This window comes from Ambystoma mexicanum, chromosome 3q (genome assembly GCF_040938575.1).
Source record: "Ambystoma mexicanum isolate Mex_15411 chromosome 3q, UKY_AmexF1_1, whole genome shotgun sequence".
Lineage (NCBI taxonomy): Eukaryota > Metazoa > Chordata > Amphibia > Caudata > Ambystomatidae > Ambystoma > Ambystoma mexicanum.
The window spans coordinates 471053071-471067743 of record NC_090926.1 but is presented as its reverse complement, the minus strand read 5'-3'; the positions used below and the strand labels follow the sequence as shown (position 1 = coordinate 471067743).

At 47.5% G+C, this 14673-nt stretch overlaps 1 protein-coding gene across 1 annotated transcript in view; it reads left to right on the top strand.

Moving 5' to 3' along the window:
- The window catches only part of ATP10B (ATPase phospholipid transporting 10B (putative)), a 620207-nt gene that overhangs the window by 396294 nt on the left and 209240 nt on the right, over positions 1-14673 (top strand). The window contains exon 5 of the mRNA XM_069654269.1: positions 3402-3596. Within this exon, the coding sequence (XP_069510370.1) occupies positions 3402-3596 (195 nt within the window). The remainder of the gene's footprint in view (positions 1-3401; positions 3597-14673) is intronic.

Here is a 14673-nt window from a genome sequence, read left to right as displayed (position 1 = left end):
ACTGGGCGAGGAAGCGATGACGGCTCTTATCTTTTTGGTCTGGTAACATTTGATGCAGTGGTTCTTCTTTTTCCCGAGATGTCTCCACTGCAGAAGAGACCCCAATGAGACCCTCTGCTGCATATGCACATTTCTGCGTGAATGGTCACCAGTACTACGAGCTGGTCCACTTGGACAGAAAATGCTATCCTGTGCAGTGGCACAAGGCTGCTTTTTATTGAAATGTCTTTTATATGTACGTATGCATACTTTGGTTAATCTAATTCTGTCTTTTTGACACACGTTATAAATGTATACCAAGCAATGACACACACACAGGCCTTCTTGTGTATTTGTAATGGCCTGCGTGTGGGGGCCGCTACACTTGCAAGATCCATGCATGTCAGACTTGCCCAGTTGAATGGCAACTCAATGTCCTAAGCAAAATCCATCCGAATGTCGAGGTGGCACTGCTCCTCATAAGGAATAGGAACTGGAATTGATACATTCAGGCATTAAGGCAGACCCATTGCTAACCAGAACACTCTGCCTGCCCAGATTAGTGCATTAACCAGCCGTGCCTCCTATGACGGATGTTAGTCTCCTTTCCTTCCTGCATCGTGTGGTGGATGGCATGTAATACTTTTGCATCGGGCATGCTGATTGGTCAGGCTGAGTCCATGCAGTTTGGTGGGCTTCAGGAAATATAGTAGGCCGATTTAAATTGCAGATGCAATGACGCTTTCGTGCCTTTGTTGGGTTTTTGGGACGCGTCTTCCACTGCTGCAGATTCTGGTGTTTGGAAATTCGAGTGATTGGTACTGGGTACACGTCCTGCGTTCGGTGGTGCCCTTAAAAGGGGGCTTTTGGTTGCGCTGAAATGCTGAGGTACAGTTGCGTTATCTGATTGGGCAGACATGATCACGTGTCTGTACCGTGGAATCAATGGCCTTCTGTTGTCCTGCTCTCTGAAGCCATCCAATATTTTGAAGGGTGTCATGTCTCCCGTTGCCGTATGCTGTAGTGACGCAATTTTCAATTGGTTAAAAGAAAATGAAAGTAAATAAAATTGAGTTTACATTAATATTGCTTTTAAAAATCCCTTGCCAACAATCCCTCCAAGTGCCCCATGATGGTTAATAATGCCTTACAGTTTATGTGGGTGAATATTTTCTAAACTTTGCCATGTGTTTTAAAGCTTACTGCCACTTTTCTCGTTGTGCATTGCGGTTGTTTGGTCCTGCTCGGGGCTCCCGGGCAGGGCACGCAACTGCTGGCGAACACCCAGCAGGATCACGCACGCTGCATCCACGCAGCGGGGAACGTGGCAGGGGGAGCACCCTGCTGCTGTCGGAAGCACCCGACCAGACCCAGGCACTGGGATCACCCAGTGTGCTTGTACCTTGGCGCTGTGATCACACAGGCCGTGGGCACACGACTGGCACACCACACAATAAAGCACAGACACCGGTTTGGCACTCTCTGGGCCTACTGCACTGCCTGCACGTGCGCACAGAGCCCCTTTTCATGACTCCTTCTCTTAAACAGGCAACACACTGCTGTTAAAGGGGCCATACCACAGCGGTCACACACAGACTGGCATATAGGGAACTCTGGAGATTTCCTGGTAGGCCTCTGCACCCTGGGCCTCTTCTGTGTGGTTACCCAGGGGTGGACTGGCATATAGGGAACTCTGGAGATTTCCTTTCCTGGTAGGCCTCTGCACCCTGGGCCTCTTCTGTGTGGTTACACAGGGCTGGACTGGCCTGTAGGCAACTCTGGAGATTTCCTGGTAGGTCTCCACACCCTGGGACTCTTGTGTGTGGTTACCTATTTTATTTCCAGATGTTCTCATAGGGAAAGGGTTGGGTTTGCTGAAAATGTGTAATATGGGGCCACTTTGAACATTATTTCAAGGGCCTCTTTTGGCTTCCAGTCCGCCCCTGAGTGCGGTTAGGCAGCAAAATTCTCCAACACTCGCTTTGGTACAATAATTTTTGCATATTTTAAGTACAGATTTTAGTTTCGTTTTGAAAGAAATGGTAATGTTGTTCTTACTGGAGTTTCATCTTTGAGCCATGAATCTGTGCGCTGGTCCTGTTTTATAACTCAGATTTTGTTCACGCCTCAGACTGCTGTGGTTTTTCATTTTCGAGATGTAAAACCTTTGTCTTGAAGAACCGCTCTGGCTGTGTATACATGCATTATTGCAGATTAATTGGGGTTCTGCAGGTGATGAGCCTTTTCTGCTGGTGACTGGAGCGGTGCTATCAATGTAGGACATCTTTTAAGAGCTCTGCTCTCTTGTGCTCCCCCACTAAGGCAATGGAAATGCTTGATTCCGTCTGCCTTATGATTAAGCCTTCAGCCTGTCGTTCACTCCTTCTGACAACACTTTCATGCTTTTATTGCACAATAGTTTGCTATATCCACCCGCATGGTCGTCCACTGCTGCCCCCAGACTTCTCCTTGTTCATGCCCTCCTGCCCCCACTCTCACTTCCTTCATGCCCCTACTCTCGCAGGTTCCATGCCATTTCATCGTGGGATGTTTTTTCGCTGCATTTTTTACAGCTGGTTTTTTAACGGAAACAACGTATCGAATTTTTTATTTTTTATGTCCCCCACAACCCCTTTCCCCTTTAATGTTTTTATATATTCCCAAAGACCCACACTCCAACTATATATTTTTCTAACCCCCCTAAAAATTTCAATGAGCTTGTTTTCGTTAAAAAATCTGCTGTCAAAAACCCTGCGAAAAAACATCCTACAATGAAAGGACGTCGTACCCTCTCACCTATACCCCACACTAGCATACGTGTGCTCCTCTTTAACTTCCCATTGCTGCCCTCGCCGACACATCCTTGCCCCATACACCCTCATACAGGTATTTTTTTGCCACTGCGCCTCGCAGAGAAGAGGGGGCAGTGAAGTGACACTAGTAGCCAAAGGGAAGTGACAAATGGTTTTTAACATCTTCAGCCTGTGCCTTACTTTATCTGGCCGCTAGTTCTCTAGCGCTGCAACTGTCGTTGCCAATCCATCATTAAATATGCCACGTGTTGGCCCCCCACACGGATAACTTGCAACCATGCAAGCTTTGAAAGACACCCGAACGTCACCTCGTTTCTCTCTGCCACCTTCCTCCACCTGCCCCTATACTTCCAGTGGGCTTCTAAGGCACACATTTAGGACAGGAGTAATTTGATAAGTCTACGTGCATGGCTCCCGCATCCTCAGTCTTGAGCAAAGGATAGGGTCTAGGCTTCAAGAAGACCTCCTTCCACGGTGATGGTTAATGTGGCTTTTGTTATGCCACTGAGGTGTTTTACAGTGTGTGAAGACTAGGCCTGGCCAGTGACACCAAATGTTGTCATGGTCCACCGTGGAGCCATTGATGACCCTCTTCTTTGTCCTCCCCAGGTTCGCCAACTTGTATTTCCTACTCCTCGCCATCTTGAACTGGATGCCCCAAGTGGAGGTCTTCCATAAGGAGATCACGATGATCCCCCTGGCCATAGTGCTGGCTGTTGTTGCCGTTAAGGATGGCTTAGAAGACCTCAAGAGATACCAAGTGGACAGAAGGATTAACCATTTGAAAACGACTGTCTATCACAAGTAAGTAAACGTTACCAAAGACGGTGGCACGCTATTTTGTGAATTGTGTGCTTAACATGTGTGTGTGTGTGTGTCAGCATGGTAATGGGACCAATTGGTTAGCTGTTCCCACTAGAAAGCTGGAAGAATAAACTTGAAGATTGCTTGATGTTGCAATAGCATGAGAGGATGCACGCACAAAACGATGAAACCTTCGCCCCGCGTACAAGGCGGCAGAGAGGGACCCTTGTAACAAGTTTGGTGGACTATGTCGGCGCACCAAGTATGTCGCAGAGATTTTCTACTATGATAAGCAGCCCACTGGTAGCACATTCGCCCAGGTGGGTAAATCCAATGGTGGCCTCTGGAATGTTCCCCATTAGTAAGGTGACCAGATAAAAAAAAGTTAAAAGCCGGGACAGGGCAACTAACATAAAAGTAGGACTAACTCTTGAAAGTGGCTGTCAAGGCAGTACACTTCAGTAGGGTTTGGAGGAGAAGAGGGGTTTAAGTGTTACCTTTCAAATAAACACATATTATAATTAATTTATCCCAAGCTAACACTATCTTAAAGTGTAAAATGCAGCATTCCTCCTGTGCGAGATTGTGCATTCCTGCCCCCCTGCTATGAAGACCTACTATCAAAAACCAGGAACACAACAGTTTCCAATGGAAATATAATCTTGAGAAAGGGGGGACAGAGCACCAAATTCCGGGACGGTCCCGGCAAAACCAGGACGTCTGGTCACCCTGCCTATTAGCTTCCACCTGAGCATTCCAGTGCCGTGACGTCACACGTGACATCCCAGCAGCATATAGGTAGATGGGGGGAAGGGGAAACAAGATACCACGCCTAGGTAGGGTTCCATTTTGCTGCTGTGTTCGTGTAGGTTGGACAGAATGTTATCTTTTGCTGCATTTTATAAAGTGAATGTAGGTCCAGTGGATGAATGGTCCGTGCTGAGTTGCTTATCACTACAACCTGCCACAGGCAACAGCGTTGTCACTGTATAAAGTTGCATATTTTGCATGATTGATGGGATTTTGGACTTCCCTAGTCTTGCATGCATGTGTCGGACAAAATGCACAGAAACGTTGTCTTCCTTGTACACACATAGAAGCGGTAGCAGTTACTGTTGCTACGCAACGAGAGGAACAGCATGACGCGCTTTATCGTACACTGCACCCCACCCAGGTATTTTGGCCTTAGCACGTCATGCTATTCCCCCCCATATGTGGGCAGATGTGCTTGGCAAAATCTCACTCCAATCCGGGAGAGCAAGGTGGGTGGGTGTAACTTCTGTAGGAATGAGGGGAACCGCACCAACGGTGGCAGAATTGGTTAACTGAGTGTGATTCAAGGACCTAGCTATGTGGGGGTAAGGGGGGCTGATCTTCCCTAAGATTCCCCAGCTAGTCTGCAGTTTCAGGGATATAGTGCCCAATGCGCTTCGTGGCTTCACCGTCTCAAGGATATAGCACCCAGCTCACCTCTTGGTTTTGCCAACCAGCAAGTACCTATCCTCTCTGTTGCCTTAGGGTACACGTGAGGCTTATATATTCTAACCCACTTAGACTAGCCTCAATACCTTGTGCACACTCCGATCCGTGACGGGGCTAGGGGAAGAAGGGGCGGTTGCCCCCATGAAAGTCCCTCCTCCATGCCCAGTGCATCCCCCGCCTCACGCCGGGCTAGCTAGCACTGCTTTTTGAGAAACAAACACACACACTGGTGTGAGTGGCGCACGGCAGTCAACAACCCCACAGATTGCTTGTCCCAAAGCTGAGGTCCCGCCCGGGCGCCCGACTTGTTCCGGAGCACTGCCTGTGCCCCACATGGACTTATAGAAGACCAAGGTTGTATAGTATAGTGTATGTATAGTGGGAATGCTGGCATACCTCGCGGGTGCTGCATCAGGAAAGTGATCTTCATTGGCAACACAGGCATGAATTGGGGTCCAACATGAAAGTGATCTGTAGCACTAATGCTGTAGTGATTTAAAGCCTGAGCCGTGATTTCATCGATGTTTTGCATCACATCAGCATTACACATCCCCTTAAATCGAGCTCCCTCAAACTGCAACCTCCTTGTTTCCCAAACATTCACGTGTTTATTAGCATTTCATATTTTGAACTGTGGGGGTTTTATGTAACACTACTTGCAAGGGATGGGGAAGTTAAAAGGGAAGACTTCAAGCAATGGGTTCCCCGGAGTCATTTGAAAAAATGCGCTTATGTCTTGTTTTTTGCTCTGCATTCTCGGTCCTTTCTTTAGTTGCACGCTGCCGATTTATAACCCAGGCAGCAAGACCCAGATGGCAAAGTGCAAAGAAAACGGCGCCCGATAACAAAGCCTCAGTAGATTTAATGCTAGTGGGCTGGGATTAGAATCATGTCTCACTCACTTGACTACATTGTGTGATTGTGATCAAATCAAATTTTCCATAAAATGATCCCTTCCTTTCGCCATTTCCCCAATCATATTTATTTATTTATTTCCATGTGTAGAGCGTGCCGTACCCGTAGGCATCTGGCGCTAGTTACAGTACACAGATGAAATAGTCACATGAGGAGGCATAGTCCATAATAACAATGCCAGAGATCACACAGTTGACACAGCGGGGTGAGGCTAGGGATATTGTGTGCAGAGTCAGGTTTTCCGTTTTTTTGGCTCGAGTCGAGGGCACACGCAGGGGGACGGAGTCCACCCACTTTATTCAGAGGGTGGACTCAGTCCCCTCCCAGCTAAAATAGAAACAATGGATTTCCTCTTTGAATGTATGAATTAAAGCCGACCTCAGGGATCACACCATAGTCGTCAGGTTTGCAGGCCAGACCCTTCACCACTGCACTATGTAACCTGATGAAAAATAATAAACAACTGAAGGTGAAATATCTAATTTCAGTGCTGCAAGTCCCAGGGAAAACATTTGTATTGGTTCTTGGAGTTTAAAACATGTACACCTTTTAACGTTTTCAAAAACACTATTAGAAGAAAATATCCTCTCTTGGTTTTGCATTTTATGAAAGGCAAATGCCATTTGTCCTGTTCAATTCGGGTGGTTATGCAAAGCCAATTTAATGAAATGTGCATATTTCACCTTGATATGCTCCTTTCTGGCGACGTCACATCACATTGCGTTTGTTGATGAGTTCCCCCCACTTTAATTTTTAGGACTTGACCCCTGGAGTGAAGCGATTTGCATATCACCTCATTGGATCCCCATCACCCGCTATCTACCCCTCATCCGTGTCCTTTTAACATCATCTCCTGACCCCCGACATCTCTGTGACCCTCTTATCCCTCATCCCTCCCTCTTGCCCTCCAGCTAGTTCTTCTGTCTTGCATTGGCCTGCCTAGCCTTCACATCCCCTGCGCTGCTGGTCCCTTTGGCATTATCCCATTCTGACCTGCTCGTCAAGGGGCTGGATGGGCTCTGCTGTCTAGTGATGTGCAAGCAGTGGGGCCATGCTTTACAGTGGGAGCTCACAGGCGTCAACAGGAAGTCAGAGCTGGCTGGGCTGGTGTCAGCGCTGACCAAAACACTGGATGCAAAAATGCCTCTGGCTTTGTTTTTGTTTTTTTGCCTCAACTATATGTGGGGTGGGGGGGTAATTAATTATGTAAAGGGAGAATTGGGATGTTGCGGGGGGGTGGGGGGGTTGCATTCAGTATTTTATAGTCGCAGGGACCACACAGATCCGCGGGGTTGACAAGTTCATGAAAGTTATATGCAATGACCAAGCTGGCAAATGTTGCGAAATGCTCCTCTGTACTGTTGGTAGCATGACATCTATTGAATTTGTTCATATTTCATACAAGAGAACTAATTATCAATGGTGTGGCTTTTCACCCCATTTTCTCAAAATAATCTGCTGTAAAACATCATTTATAAAAAAGAAATTCTTTGGGTGGTGTGGTGAAGGAGAGTAGTCGCCCCCCCTTCCTGAATTCCTCTCGAATACTTGGGGCTTCCTCACTACGCTAAGGGGTTTGCAGCCTCTGACTGGCCGATAGGGCAATGTCCTATCCAAAAACGCAAAATGCTAGTGTGGGGCTGTTTTTTTGGTCAAAGTGGGTTGATACGTTACTTCACCATGCAGCTAGTAGTTTTGACCAGTGTTACTGAATACATTTTGTTTAAAATGTACAATTTGTATCACGTTTTATCAAAAACCTCCCCCTTGCGTACTACTCGGTTTGTCACAAAAGTAATGAATTGCCGTTTGCAGCTGTGGGCCATTTTTTCATTGGTGCCCGAGACAACTGTATGCCCCTGTCTGACCTTGGTCACTTGCACTAATTTGTGGGAACTATTAATGCGCTGAACATGTTTCACTTAGCTTGTGCCCCCCTAGAGCCCACATGATCTCCCAGGCACCAAACACCTCTGGCACAAGTTTTTGTACCCCCTTGCTAGTTTTTTTTTTCAGGCTGTTTTCTTGTGACCAGCACAGGAAACGGGCCTAACAAGACAGCTCTGTGCTCCAGCAAAACGCATCTTGCTGGAGCGCTGCTCTGGCCCCAGTCCCCAGGACTCCTGTGCTTCAACGAGCAGGCCGCTTTCAGAAGATCCTGCACGTAGCGCTGCCTAGTCTTCTGAAAGCAGGTTGCTCACATGTGCTATAACCCCACAGCGTGCTGCCCTATCCCCAGAACCAGGGGCTAGCACAACAGAACACTACCAACCAGATCTGTTCAGAAGATATATTATCGCAAGTATCCTTCAACAAGCTTTGAGACGACTCTGCACTGGAGACTGCATCCAGAAACGGCCAAAGCCTCACATTCGGCGTTGCAGCTGTCCAAGCTGGTATATAGATCTCTTTATTAGGGTGAGCATTGTGACCAATCAAAACAGCAGAGTCCAACTTCAGGTGGAGGTCACTTTTGAGTAGGCAGCGCACCGCCACTTTTCCAGCACTGCCAACCATTTGCGCATGCTCTGATGTGTGTTTATCTTATTCAAGCGAATGGGCGCAGGGCAACAGGCTATGTTTTGGCTTGTGACGGAGGTCTCGTTAGTCGGCTGCCATGATGTAAGAATGCCTCTCCTCTTCTGATGGAAAATCCCCGGGGCCGGTTCGACACTTGCCTTCTTCGTGGGTGACGGGAAGCAGGAAGAATGAGGGATGCCATCTCACAATGTAAGTCGGTGTGCAAGCTGGAAGAGTGCCTACACTTCTTATCCCCCTTAGACTGACTTGACTCGCAGAGGCGTCTACGCCCCGGTTCCTACTCAGGGGCGATAGGAGAATCCATCCAATCCACTGGTGCTCGTGCTCTCCTTACCGAGAAGAAGTGGGGTTTGGGAGAACTGCACAGCATTGGTCCCGGAGGGTATCTTCCAAGATTACATGGCGCCAGAACAGAGGAGTTCGGGGGGGATTACCCATGCACCGCCACCATGGAGCTCTTTGCACATTGGTTGGGCAGACCTTCACCCCGGAACCTGTCTTGCCTCCAAATGGGGCTTATCCCACCTGCCTTTTTCTCCATTTATATTTTACAGGGTTGGCAATTGGGACTAAAACTCAACATAAGCATTCATTGATGCCATTGTTTTACCTTGGCTGCATTTGTTTTGTCATGCCCTAGGGAAGTGTGGATATGTGCATGCCATCAGTGATGCCACGTGTGGCATCATGAGCAGCGCATGGCAGTGGGTAACTTGTGGTTTGCTTGTTACCTATGCCTGGCAAGTTTTTGTTTTGTTTCGCTCTGCAACTATACATTCCCTACAACAAAAGTGGTTTTCAGTAAATTGCTTTGGTTTTTATTACAGAACGTGAACCCTAATTGTACATCACAAGGTTTTATTCGATCGATGCTTGGAGTTTTCTAAGGATCCAGTCTGCTTTTCAGGCCCCCAAAGATCCCCAGTGTGCCTCCTAGGCTTGACCTGTGCCAATGCTCAGTGTACACTTTGACAGCGGCATGTCTTTTGGCCATGCCCCACTCACTTCATTAGAAACCCAATGTGTCCACTGAGCTTCGCAGTGACAATATCCTTTAGACACTCTTCCCAGACCAGGAACGAAAACAAGGCATTAAATACTCATTGGGCTAGGCATGCCGTGGGTATTTTGCAGGCACAGTGTGCACTTTGCCATTGGCATGGCCAACCATGTCCAAGTTACATCAGAGACCAAAAGCGCCTACTGGCGACCCAATGTGGAAACATTGCATGGTCTTCTGCCATGCCCAACAGACACTGTTACCTTTTTCATTTTTTTCTATGCAGAATCCATGGACTTCCAGGAGGAAGTCTGTGGAAAAAGATGGCAAGCTGTTAAAACACATTTCAATCCATATCCAACCAATTATAATTGCTGCTTTTCATCCATTAACCAATGAAATCATGTTTTACTGCCATGCGGCTCTGCAGAATGGTTCGCAAATTTGAAATATCACTAACCAATTTAGCTTTTTTTGTCCACTTTTGTATTTATTGGTTTATTTTTGTATTAAAATCTGTTACATTGTCACTCTGAGCTGAAGAGTGACTGGGACCAGATGTCAGGTACCCACACAGGTCTGATGCAAACCCAACCAGGGGGCAGGGCAGTGGCATTTGGGAGGGCCCATTTTCTGTGCTCTCCTCAAGTGCCAGTCTATTCATGTGCCATACCAGTTTGCATCACCCCATGCTACTGAACGAAAGTGCTGGCCATGTGTTCTTTCTTTTTCAGAGAGACGCCAAGCACGAGCTCCTGCACAGCAATTTCGGATACTGCTTACCACTCGCCACCCTCGGCTAGCATGGCAGTGAGACCAGGGTAGCCTCCCCTGACCACCAGGGACAGCAAACACTAAAAAACCAAACAGGGACTCTACCTGCCTTCGGGATGCTCAGGTCAGACACGCCCACCACCCTAACACAAACTTGGATACTGTATGATGCAAACCACCATTGTTGTTCTGCGGCAGCCCCACCTGGAGACAGAAGACTGGGCTTAGTGCAAAGACAGGCCCAGATCCAGAGGCTAGGGGGAGCATGAAGAGACCCCTTGAAGCAGGAAGATGTGGGTTGTTCAGGTGAGGCCAGAGGAAGAAGAGGTGTCAGACCAAGAGACTAGCAGGTGGAAGGACTGTGGAGTGCAGTGTGGAGGTTATTTTTGGAGCAAGTGAGGCATCGGTTAGTGAGTGCAAGTGGTACTGCATTCTTCTTGTGCATGAAAAGGCTGGTGAACGTCATTAGGAAAGGGAGTAAATGTGAAGTGCATCTTAGAGTGAAAGAGAGGAGTCTGAGAAGAATGTGGGGTATTGTAGTAGTTCTGTGGATGAGGGAGTAGAGTGTATGAGAGAGTAGTAACATCAAAGGGTGGAGGCAAAGCTTAGGAGTGAGAGACATTGGATGGAACAGAAAAGGATGCGGAGAGTAGAGGAACTGGAGATGGCTAGAGATTGATGGAGGAGAATAGTAAGAGGGGAAATGTCAGAGAGGGAGAAGAGTATGTGGGAGGGATTGGAAGAAGATCTACTTGGGCAGAGTGTCTGGAAAGCACACAACTTTACCCTCAGGGTAGTGGGGTGTGCATTTACCACTGTAAGAGCATAGGGTCAGTCTGAAATGCCCTTGAGGGAAGATCGACAGAAAAAGCATTTTCCTTAAGTAGAAGACCCCCCCCCCTCAGATAAGACAGAACATTGACAGTAGGTGGTCAATATTCTGTACATGCTATCCTGGGGAATAGGGGCGCTTGGGCTAGGGAGGATTGATGCTTTCTAGATGAGAGAGAGAGGGACAGCCGTAGGGCCCTGAGAATTCCTTCAAAACAACCCTTGAACCCTCTCTGAGACTGAGTATTCCTTGAATCATCTGTGACACTTATTAATCAAAAGAAGCACCATATAGTGCAGGATGTTACCAGAAAGAATATGGTTGGCTGAAAGGAGATCAAGAATCATAACAAGATGACCAATTGTATGTATTAACTTGGAGTCAATCATTTGTAACCCCTGAATGCAGCCGCTCACTAATGATCTGTGCCGTATTGCACAATAGCGGAGGCCTGCTGAAGGTGTACACACCTCCCTAAAAAGTCTTCCACTATGCTAGGGGTTGAGTTGATTTTGCAAGGCCTGACATTGGTACACAGTGAATTACAGTGGGTGTCTTTTGACCAATTGTTCCTGGGCCACCGCAACCCTGCCCTTTTGTGAACGGAACACCGCAACCCTGCCCTTTTGTGAACGGAAGAGACTCACTTCCACAAAGTAGCAATGTGATGTCTGAACGGTGTGACGCGCAGCCCATGGAGAGGATGGAACCAAAATGAACTCTATATGTCTTCGCCTTTGGTTGCTGAAGGATGTCATTGTTGGCAGTCGGAACTTATGGTATGTTTGCTACGCCAACGAGAAGGTGCTTAGTCTTCCTGGGTGTGCATTGCTTTGTTATTGTGTTATTTGTATTTTACGTTGGTGCATTTATTGACCACATACTTGGCTTCAGGAAGTCACAAAGCATTTTAAGCCAGCAGGGGTCACACGCATACATTAGATGGTTGCAGGTGGAATCGGCTCTTAAAACATGGTGCTAAGGACATGTTTCCACAGCCCTCTTAAGGGGTATGTGAACCCCGAGCAGTCGGGCATAACCCATGGGAGAGAGAAGGCTGGGGGTGAATTACAATTAATCCCCACAGTTACCCCCGAATAATGCACCACATCGCTATTCAGAAAATCATACATTTAAAAAGAATTGCATGCAGACTATTAGTCCAAATAAGTAGTTGTGTTAGACAGAACACACTTACGAGCCACACAGTGCATGTCACGGTCCGTGAAGACCCAACCCGATTTCTGGATCACTTCACTTTGGTGGGTTCGATGCAAGGTGGGATGAAAAGGGAACACTATAAAACATACTTTAAATACAGCCATTATCAGGACCCAAGATGACGCACAGAAAACGCTCACAGATGTCCTAAACCTCTTCGTGCACAGCAACTTAAGATACAAATATAAACCACACATTAAATATAGCACCTAGAGGGAGGGTGGGGGATTAACCTTTAGAAGCTTAGGTCAGAGGACAAACAAAGGTTAGGATTAAATTAGTCTCATAGCACTGCTCTGGTACCAAAAGGTCCCATCACGCACCTAGAAATACAATATTACAAAAGTAGCCAAAAGTGACTTGGATGGCACATAGCTGCGCATTTTTCCTGGGTCCCGCCGGATGGGTGGAGTTTTTGACCAGATAACTGGAATATTAGCATGTGCCATTCATTTTAAAGTTCTAGCGGGGGGGGGGGGGCATGCATTATAATGGAGATATGGTGAATAGGTGCAAATAGTAATGTATGTCAATATGTCCTATGCAAAGTGCTTTAGATTAAAGCGCTATATAAAAAACAAACAAAAAAACACGAAATGAACACAAGCCAGCAAGGAACTGAAACACTGAATGCCCGCTCAATAGCTATGAATCCTTCCTTGTAAGCAAGTAGCTGGCATGGGGGAACCAATGTTGCCCCAGAAGTAAGTAATATATAAACTAATATATCGCCATGTTATTAGACTGCTGACTAGCAATATGGGGGCAGTTGCTTGGGGGGCTCCATGAGGCTCCAGGCCCCTTTCATTTCAAAACTTTGAAAGGCCATAATGCCATCCCTGGATCACATCTCTCCGGCCTTATTCACCCTCCATTCACGACCTGTTACAAAATGAATCCAATTCATATGCTTTTCGGCCCTGGCTTCCTCATCTCTGAATTAATTCCCCACTCCCCTCCACTGTTGCTGGATGTCCCGAAACGGGCACGTTCAAATAAAGGACACGGTAACCAGAGGGATAAATCAATATGTCTTCTTTATTCAACCACTTCTACATAACTGTGGACTTCCCGTCCTCACTCCTCCCGCGGCTTCTCTCCTCCCATGCACCTCACTGTCTCATCCTTAAAGGAACAGGGACACTTAATGTCACCCCTGGACAAATGTTCTTGCATCCGGGTTTAGCACTCTTCGACCAGGCAAGTGGGCCTCCTGATCAGGCGATGGGGTTGTACATTTCTTTTGCTTAGACCTTCCAGGAATGATGCCTCGATTGGTGCAGGCACCCACTGGCGGGCTTCATCTGAGGGACCCAAAGGTCATCTCGCTGTTCCCTTGGTTCCGGGTCTGGCTCCGGAGGGGGTGGTTGGCTAGCCTCTCTCTTGACGAGATGTTTGAACTGAACTATTCCTTGTGATTTCGTGGTCACCATTCTGGGTGGTCACCATAATTCCTTTGACAGCGACTACATTCAGAGGTTTCTGTGCATACTGGGAGTCTGTCTTCCTTATCATGGCCTGCTGAACAAGGACTTCATCTCCCACATGAAAGTCTTTGGGCACGGCTCGTTGTCTCGTGTCGGAGTCCACTTGGCCTGGTTTTTCTTCTCCCCATGTGTTTTGCGAAGGTAGCAAACTCGTGGCTGTTGAATGGGGGACCATTGTCGGACTTGATAGACCTTGGGATGCCCCATTTACTGAGCACTTTGTCGAATGTAGCTGCTCCTTGGGGATACGCAGTGGTGGTCACTTTCTTGACAATGGGTAATCTCGAATATTCATATCTACACAGTAGGAGATATTCCCCAGACTCCATTGGCCCATAAAAATTGATCCCTACTCTGTCCCAAGGCTGGTCTGGGATGTGCGTCGGCTGCAGTGGGATTGGTGTTTCCGCTCTCGCTATACACTGTCATGCCAGGCAGTTCTTAGCCCAGCCATCGACCAGTGAGTCCATGAAGGGGAACCATACATGGTATCGCAACTGCCTTTGTGTTGTTGGCCCCTCGATGCCCTTCGTGTGGTGTCTTAATGACCTCCGCCCTAAGTGTCGCAGGGATAACTAGCCGACATCCTCTCAGTAGTATCACATGGTCTTTGACTGCCAGTTCAGTGTGTATCCTTGCCAACTCCTCCAGTTCTTCTTTGCACACCCCAGGTGGTTCAGTACTGCTCGCTGGTAGTCCTTCCACTTGTTGTTTTTCAAGTTAATCACCAGAGTCATGGACGGTTCGGCCGCAGAAGCGGTCGCAACGTCCTCGAGCGACTTTGCTGGGGGAAGTGCACTTGCAGCCACGTAGTTGAGGTACTCG